This window comes from Patiria miniata, unplaced genomic scaffold (assembly GCF_015706575.1).
Source record: "Patiria miniata isolate m_02_andy unplaced genomic scaffold, ASM1570657v1 HiC_scaffold_16, whole genome shotgun sequence".
NCBI classification, from domain to species: Eukaryota; Metazoa; Echinodermata; class Asteroidea; order Valvatida; family Asterinidae; genus Patiria; species Patiria miniata.
Window position 1 is genome coordinate 17,143,762 of NW_024037054.1, and position 9,218 is coordinate 17,152,979.

Sequence of the window (9,218 nt, forward strand, 5' to 3'; positions counted from 1 at the left end):
TAGACCCGAGTATGCGTGTCTACTTTGCATAATTACGTAAAACTACAATTGCCATTCCCACTCCTATTGTCAAGGGAGAAAAACCTCATTTTGTACGCACAGCCTGTGGTTTCCCATCAGTGTTTAACAGTTATATTCGTGAGCACACCAAGTTCCGTTCTCCACTTAACATATTATCCTCATCCACGCGAGTATTCCGTAATTCACTGCGCACGTAGGGAGGACGGTGTTTACAGATAAATAGAAATATGGCGTCGGAAATTTCTGTAGCACTGACGATGCTGGTACTTGTGATGCATGCGTTGACGGGAGCTGAAGGTAGGCCATTGTGATGTCTGGATTGAGAGTGTCGGCCATTATGGTTGTGCACAGGTCGTTGGGTAGCGTGCATAACGGATGGATTTAGTGCATGAGGCATAAAAACGTATATGACAGCTGTACATGTATAGCTCCATGATGACAGTGAGTGCAGAGAGACTTGGTGAAAATAAATGTCTCCACATTTAAAATGCTTCTCAGTCCCAATTGATTTTATAATTGCATGGGTAGCGGTCGGGGAGATGCATGTTTTTCCCTGCGGTTCAGGTTTCCATATACCGTGTGTCCCTATTCTCAACCCGTTCGGAATTGTTGTTTTCCCAAACGATATTCATTTACCATCTTCTGTTTGGTCCATTACATGCATATCTTATGCATTGTTCTCCACAACACAAACCCAAGATATAGGCCTTACGTCTTTTGAGAAATATTCCTTCATCACTTTAGTTATTTCAAAGGTAAAGAGAGAAGAAGTGAAAAACGCTCACTGGGATCAAACTCGGATCACCAGTCGGCCGATATACTTCCAACCAGTCCACGAATCAGCTGCTAATCATCGATGACTGAAACACCATTATTCCTTGTTATATAACTTATTCTCTAAAAGCCCTGGCCATGACTATGCATAACGCAGAGAGAGGGAGAGAGCGCCCTCTTTTGATATTGTCGGATATTTTTGATTTTGATATTTCTCGTTTGGGAAAAAAATAATTCGCGGCCCGTAGTCGGGCGGGGGGGGGGGGGAGTAGTGTGTGTGGGTGTGTGTGTGGAGGGGGGGGGGGGTCAGGAGTCCCCCAATCGGCAGCGGGTCCACTATTTCTCGCGATTGAGATGTGAGTTTTACACTGAAATGTTTATTTCCATGCGTAATTGACATGAAAAGGTCCGCTTCATGGTAAAAACGACCCTCCCCGGCCTTCCACCCTGCTGGCTACGGCCCTGATACCTTATAAACACTTAAAACTATTGCGTCGGTAATTTACATTACGGGAAATGGTACCTTAGTGTGACATTTCCATAGGGTTGTGCACTACATTTTTCCAACTTTAATGACCACTTTAATAAGCCTTTTCGGAGTTCCAACTGCGCGCATTCGTAACCTGTGACAACGCACATTGTTCATCTCAAATGCCCTTTGACAGTACCCACAATGCACAAACAGCCTTTTTGTAAAGTCAGTGGCGCGATGTTGTCAAAGGCCATTTGAGACAAATAATGCGCGTTGTCACAGGTTATGAATGCGCAGTTGGAACTCCAAAAAGGCTTATACGAGCAATCGATCTAGCCCATTTGCGACACTAAAATGTTGCCTCTACATGCGAGTTTAGACATAAGAGAGACATTGAAATGTCTCCCTAATGTCTGGTGTCTGTCTATTTTAGGACGCAAAAAAATCACTTCTCCTTAATAAGGGTACATTGACAGGAATTTAAATACCTTTATCGCTTATTAATCCTTCATTTATTATATAACCATCTTCATAAGCCACTGCACACCACGGATGGATGGGGGGGGGGGGTGTAGTGGGAGGCGGCCGTCGAAAAAATGCATGCCCCCCCCCCCCCGCCCCAGAACGGTTTACCCGTAGTTATTTCTACCGACGTCGGTACTAAACGACTAATGCGCTCAATATGCTCTTCGGTGCTGGACACTGAATAATGTATACGAACGGAGAGGGCACCCTCTGTCGATACTGCCGGAAGCGTATGGCAAAATATCCAGGTTGGGGGTACAAAGGTAGGTTTCTGGAGGGAGGAACAGAAGGGACCGTACTCCAGGTACATTGCAGAAAACATGCAAACAAAATGAAGCAAAATTCTTTAATCAATAAATTTCTTCGAAATGTCAAAGATTACGGACAGAATGTAGTATCCTTTTAATACGCTACTCAAGTGGTGGTCTGTAAAGCCCGAGGGAAGTTGTGAATGGCGTAAATCCGGATGGAGGAGACTGGAGGGGACCACGTTTAATTAGGAATAAGTCAATTCACCGATATGGGATGTATACTTCTTTATAATACAGCTCTATGGATGTACTACATTAATTTCATGTGCTGGAAAAAAAATCAGATGCCCTCTCAGAATTTGGAGAACGAAAACATACATTTATTTTGTTTTAAACACATCAGGAGCCCCTCCAGAAAATGTCTTCCCCACAAAAAAGAGACCTTTTGTTTGTTTATGACAGCGACTGGGCAGGTCCAAAATCTGACCGCCGTCAACGTGGAGGACGCCCCTGGCGACGTCTTGGTGACATGGTTACCTCCGGAGGCTCCGGACAGCCCCGTCCAGTTCTACCGGGTCAGTTACGAGCTGTTTGACATGGCTCAGTGTAGCTACATCGTCGAGCTGACCCGGGTCGTTGCCGGGGAGATGGTGACGGAGACCTCGTACACCATCGGCGGACTGCTGCCGTATTCCGGATACCAGGTGATCGTGGAGGCGTCAACGAGCACTGGTCTGCAAGAGGAGGCCATTGTCTCGGTCTTTATACCGGAGGCTGGTGAGTATCAAGACTCCGTAAAAGCAAAAATAACGGAGAGCTTTCACCGAGTGCCTGCGGGCAGGTCTTTGTTCCTCTGTGTGATACGCCCGTTTTGGACACGGCCTGAATTTAAATAACAAAACATGTCCACAGCGAGGGTGCTATATGTGAAACCTCATAGCGCTGTGTCGCTGCCTCATGAGGGCAATAAACCCAGGCCCGGATTACCCAATAGGCACAGTAGGCACTGTGCCTAGGGCCTACGAAAAATTCGGGGCCTACGAAAAATTCGGGGGCTACGAACATACCGCGGCGTGCCATAAAACACAAAGGCCCACCCAGACACACCCATCTTTGTAAACACCGGCATCGAGGACCTCTTTTGTCCGAAATCCTCATTCCTTCGTTTGTACACTAACTTTTTAGCAACATCTCTCATTGCTTTTGTACACGAATTTCAATCGTGGACTATCGGTCAATCGTGGACGTATTGTTTGTGCCATAACCCTTTGTCCTAAGTCCACGATTGCCGGTGTTTTTCAAAGCTTTAGGGTCTCTCAGAATTTTCGATTTCACCAACTGACGCTGTATGTACAGCATGTAGGCATTCTTGACTTTGTTAGCCCTATATACATATAACGTCTGTCGTTCTGGAAGCACGGTGCCAACGTGGGCGTCGATCGGTGGGGGACCGCGGGTGGCGACTATTTTCGTCCCAGAATACAAAATTGTGGCCTACATTTGATTCAATAGCTCAGAATAGCTGATTCAATGACTCCGAACTCGAAAATTATGTTTAAATGATCTTTTGCAAAAACCAGAAATTTGTTAAAGTGAGCAGAAATTGCCTCAGATCGCACGCAGTGCGTGTAGAAATCATTTTTTCGAGCCCCTTAAGCGGGCACGAACCCCACGCCGTTTAGCCTCCCCCCACTCGCATTAGTTCTGATCAAGATACACATGTATATACCAGCCCCACTTTTGAGTAGCTATTGACGCCCTAATTGTGCCTACATGCCTTGAGAGCTATAGGACCTATACCAGTTTATTCTGGATTGTACAGATTTGTACAGTGCTCTGTACTTATTAGCATCAACATTAATTTAGTGCCGATGCCTAGGCCGGAGTAGCTAGGGCCTATGGAACACTGGTGCTATATATATAGGGCCTACGAAACACTTAATCCGGGCCTGAATAAACTCCATACGTATGACGTCATCAGTCCTATAGAGAGATGCACAACATGACCTCACTGAGGTCAAATCTCGCATATCAGTTTACTGTGGAAAAATGGCTGTGCATATACCGTCTATTTCCTAGAAGGTGTGGTACACACGGATACACGTGCTTGGGCGCACAAACCCATCGCCTTATTGGTACTGGTGACGTGTTCGGCCAATTTCTTTCAGTTCTCATTTAATCAATTTCTTCAGTAACCTTGGGTAAACCCTTTGGATTACGCATGGCGCTTGCCCACAAAACGACGTTGGGATTCAATCATGGTGGTATTTTAGCCACACGCAAATGTCTTGCATTATCTTGTTCTACCGACTTTTGTTTTTGTGCAGAGAATACAGCTGAAAGGTGAATATAAATCATCGATTTTGGGGCGAATGTTTTTTTTAATTAACGGAACGCTCTTTCCAGTTCCCACTGACCCACCGAGAGGTGTCCGGAATCTGGGCAGCTCATCAAGCACCATTTTAGCCTTCACTTGGGACGACATCGAGTGTTCCATTGGTGCCAGGTCCAGTGCTTTCAGGGGGTTCTACTACGAGCTAACCAGTGTCGACCAGCCCACTAATGCACCCATTACCAAATTAGTTCCCCATGGACCTGCATGGATATATGACCTTTCATCCTTCCACCTATACTCGTTTCGAGTCGCGATTCGATCTCGGGCTGGAGACGGACCATTCAGTGAACCGTTGGAGGTCAGAACAAAAGAAAACAGTAAGTCGATTTTTCGCTCAATTGAATTTTTTTGTGTGTGTTTTCTTTCTGTTTCTGAATTGCTGCGTTCGTTGTGTTTTGGACTTTGCACGCTATGGGCATGGACATTGCGAGCAGGCCGACACGTGTACACGTTTTTGAACAGCGCCCAAGCGCCTCGAACTGCCGTTTTCTTCCTCTTTTTTGTCTTTCAACGCCTTTTACTTCCTATAGAGAAGCTACAAGTGTTTGTTTTCCCCCGCTAAGAAACATGGCGACGCCTGCGGATTCTGCATGCCGATCATAAACTTCTAAACAGCTCTGCCCTACGTGTTGTGGATTTCGGCATTTGTCAGGCTTGATTCAAGTCTAGCTTGCGTGTAGCAAGCCACATAAATCTAGAATATCTGGCATTGGTGTTACTTTCATTTAATTTTAGCCCCAACCAAACCTGCGGCATTCCAAGTTAGCGAAACAACGGAGACAAGTGTGACCTGTTCATGGGAAGAGCCTCTACAGCCAAATGGTGTCATCACTAACTACACGGTAAAAAACTGTCCTTATAATGTGTCTGTACTTTATTTAGGATAGTCATTGTTATCAAACACTAAATCTTCAGCAATTGACCCAGTGCCGTATGTGAGTTAGCCACGCCCCTCAAAAAACTCTATGAAATGTTTGTAAGTTAAGTTCTGTCTCAGATTTTGCGCGTTCCGCGTCCATTTGTATATCATGTAATTGGACAATATTTCACAAGCTGCGTTGACGCAATTTTGCCGCGATAGGTTATTTTCTCCCGGATATTTCTTCCTTTATTCTCATGTTTTAGGTTTTATATCGATCTCGTATTTCATTGTTTTATTCTTCAGATTACGCTGAGGCCATCCGATCGTCCGTACGACCCGTCCTTCACACCTCCGCTCTCGGCCACCGTTATTCGCCATCTTGAACCCGATATTTTCATGACGAAGTTTGACGACCTCGAGCCCAGCTCCTTTTACGAGCTATCCACCACGGCCTGGACATCCACTGGTGCAGGAGGCATAGCTATATTGAATACCTTCACCAGGCCAAAGTCAGGTAAAAACGTTGAAAACGTAGGGGGGGGAGGGTTCCACTCATACAGGCAGATTTGTTTTTATAACCCGAATAAACCCTTTTATATAACCGACATACAGATCCTTGTCATTTGATTGGTGGAACTCACATCACGTGACATTCGTTATTGCTCTCATTCACGCCGCGGCTCAAAAAGTACTATCCGCCCATGGGGAATGGGAAATACTATTGAACAGTTGGGATTATGACACGGTATTTGTGTGCAAATGCATGCTGGTGTGCGCGTTCAGCGTTGCGCGTATAGTAGCGCGTACTGTTCCAAAGAGCCAGCGCTAGCGTTGGGTTCAAACATTTTCGCTAAGTTCAAACATTTTCGCTGGTTTGGAAGCGAGAAATACATTTTCCTCCAGTTTTGTATTGAAATAAAAGTTCAAATATATCAAATGACAAGGATCTATATGTCAGTTATATAAAACAAATATTGAGTGGCTTTAAATTGTGAAATAAGAGGAATATTATCGCTCGGTAAAATCTGGACTTTTCCAGTTCACTCGGCTTCGCCTCGTGAAATGGAAAAGTCCAGATTTTACCTTGCGATAATATTCCTCCCATTCCACGCTGAGCCACTCAATATTTGTATACCATTACACCCCAACCTCGGTCTCATGGTTTCGAGCAGTGCGCTCCCACTGCCTGCTCTCTCACCTTGGTGTTAGATCATTTGCATATTCAAAAATATTGCACATGTAACTTAAGGTACAGAATAGTCTAGCCTAGTGCCTGCATATGGCTTTAAATTAGTCGCGGCGTGAGATCCGAAAACATCATTTTTGTACAGTTATACTGTTACAATCCAATTACCTATCCAATATGCAGTTATACTCTGCATATTATTATGAGCAAAATGAAAAAGGGAAGATTTTTTTAGGAGGAATGAAGTTTATAATTCAAAATGAACGTTAAAATATGTAATACAAGTTGGAAAAAAAAATCAGCGAGCACATGAATATACATAGCAACCAAGCGGTTACTATTTGAAACGGGGTTGAAAATAATATTGGCTACGTTACTTGTGCCTCAGCCTCGACTCCATGGCAGTGGCGTAGCTAGGATTTTTTTTAGGGGGGGGGGGGGGGGCACGGAATATTATGGGGGGCACATATCGCAAACGTCCTATTGCAGTTTTTCCCAGTTGGGCCCCATAATGCCTCGCTATATCCATTGACCTAAGAAATTGTAAACAGTAAGCCTTTGGCTAACTGAAAAAAAATACAACTTACAAAAAACCTTTTTGGTTTGGGAAGGAAAAGGGGCATTGTAAGTATCTGCTCCATGGGCGCCTGCACGTTCTTCACTAAGATCGCGCAAGGCATGCATGGAACCAACATGGCTCAGCAAGATCGTACCGTGGAAACGAGGTTGCGTGCGCCTCTCCATAATTATACAGTGCAACTTTGCAGGTTGCGTACGCAAACGCCATAGGAAGGTGAACGCGTGTAGAACTTTTTAGGACATGAATCAATGGTGTGATTGGTTAAAAACATAGAGGGGCGGGGATTATTCTTTCGGCTTGTCACATCGTTTTAACGCCCCACTTGCGCTCAAAATATTGCCCATTCTCTTCCTTGTAATTTTAGAAAAATTCGTCACTGACGCATTTAACTTATGCACTCTGTTATGCATAAACACATGTGGTTTCAGTTTGTGATGTCGCGAAGTAACGGACGAACCTTATAAAAATATCCTTCAATTTGACTGGTTAATTTGACAGATATCCAAGGACCATCTCTGCCAGTTGTTGACCCGTACACGTCCAATGAAACGAGCGTTACCATCACTCTGAAAGACCCGGATGACCATTATGTGACGTAAGTTATTCGAAGGTCAAATTTTAATTAATTCTCTCGCCCAAACTTACTGAAGCTACGAGAGCGTACGTATTGACAACATGAAACTGTTTTCTGGCGTAAAGAGTGACAATTTGTGAGATAAAACAATATCAATAAATCATAGTTGTAGGCCGAATGGTGCTATAACGATTCTCAAACGTAGATCCTTAACGATTTTGTGTACGCCATTCGGAATCTAGGCACTGGTAAACATCTAATGACAAACAGCGATATTTTTTTCGACAGAAGGTACCCTCTACACTAATTCTTTGGGATAAATATGTTAAACTCTGAATATGCTTCCCTAATGTATTGAACAATTTCTCAAAGAATGACAATCCCAAATGAGGAAAAAATTAAAACGTTGCTCCCAACGATCGATCCCGACGATCGATCCCAGTGAAAGCTTAAAGAAACTAAAATACCCCAATGCCCTTGGATTTGACAGTGGGTGAAGCGAATGGTCCAGAAACTGTTTTCCCAGTTCTGGCATCCAACAAAATCTTGTCTAAAATTTGAGGTTTTTGGTTTAGTGAACGATTCAACAACACTTGTTGCATCGCTGCTCAGGTCATACTTAGTTGCCGTGGAGAGTGACGCGCCTCGGTCCAAAAGGTCACCGGTGGTGATAGACGGCAAAGCCTTTCGGACCTACAGCGACAACCCGCACGCCTACATTGCTGCCGAGATACCCAAGGCAGAAAACACGAGCAGCGTGGTGGTGGGAGACGGGCAGACCTACGGCGACTACCTGAACGCGCCCCTGGCGAACGGAAGGCAGTACCGCATCTGGATTGGCTCCAAGAGCGCTATCGACTGGGTGAGTCTTTGAACTAGATATACTTTGTGAAAGATAAATTTGTTACCGTGTATCCTGGTTCCCATGGTACACGAGAAGCACGCCACCACTGTCTCTGCTACTGGAATATTGTTATTTACTGACAAGAATTATCCATCCTTATAATTTGTGTTTCTAGCGATCGTCTGTGAGTTGGAGTGCGACACTGAAGGTAACAGGTGAGTTGTTTTTCTTACTTCAAGTGTTTTACTTGTCAAAGTGAATAAACCAAAGATTTACATCATTTTTCGTAGAATTTAAAACAGTAACGTTGTTTTACAGTGTTTGAAAAAAAGTTAAAACAACTTTCGCGGTTTATGGTTTAGAAGAGCAAAGTAGTTATTTCAAAACGATCTGCTGCATGAGCACATGAAGCAAGTTTTTATTTTTATTTCTCCGTGTAGCTGGTGATTATGAATTTCCTCCTACTGCTCCAAGCTCCACCCCTAGTAAGGGACACAGCGCCCACCAGCAATGGATTCTTGGGGCCGCGCCTTGGCTGTTCATGCTGTGGTTGTGGCTTTACTAGCTGTTGTTGATACAGTACATGCGCAGGAGAGGTAAAAATCTTGTGGCGAATATTCATAGTCTGGTTCCCAGACCAAAAGATTCTGACTATTCCTGATGAATAGGTAGCCCCCGGTAATACATTGTATTACAATTTATGTCACGTGACTAAAACGGGAGGAATTCCTCCT

At 44.3% G+C, this 9,218-nt stretch overlaps 1 protein-coding gene across 1 annotated transcript; it reads left to right on the forward strand.

The window, feature by feature from the left end:
• The first annotated feature begins 74 nt into the window (after positions 1-74).
• On the forward strand, positions 75-9,218 carry LOC119723153 (phosphatidylinositol phosphatase PTPRQ-like). The gene is made up of 9 exons (XM_038193703.1): positions 75-318; positions 2,506-2,820; positions 4,450-4,755; positions 5,174-5,280; positions 5,604-5,814; positions 7,565-7,661; positions 8,253-8,502; positions 8,660-8,699; positions 8,925-9,218. The coding sequence occupies exons 1-9, from the start codon at positions 249-251 to the stop codon at positions 9,047-9,049; spliced, it is 1,521 nt and encodes a 506-aa protein (XP_038049631.1). The 5' UTR covers positions 75-248; the 3' UTR covers positions 9,050-9,218.

Excerpts from the sequence above, each read along its gene's own strand:
- LOC119723153 (XM_038193703.1), top strand. The coding sequence starts at position 249 with ATGGCGTCGGAAATTTCTGTAGCACTGACGATGCTGGTACTTGTGATG. Across the intron at positions 7,662-8,252 it reads CCGGATGACCATTATGTGAC|GTCATACTTAGTTGCCGTGG; the intron begins GTAAGTTATTCG and ends ATCGCTGCTCAG. Across the intron at positions 8,503-8,659 it reads CCAAGAGCGCTATCGACTGG|CGATCGTCTGTGAGTTGGAG; the intron begins GTGAGTCTTTGA and ends TTGTGTTTCTAG.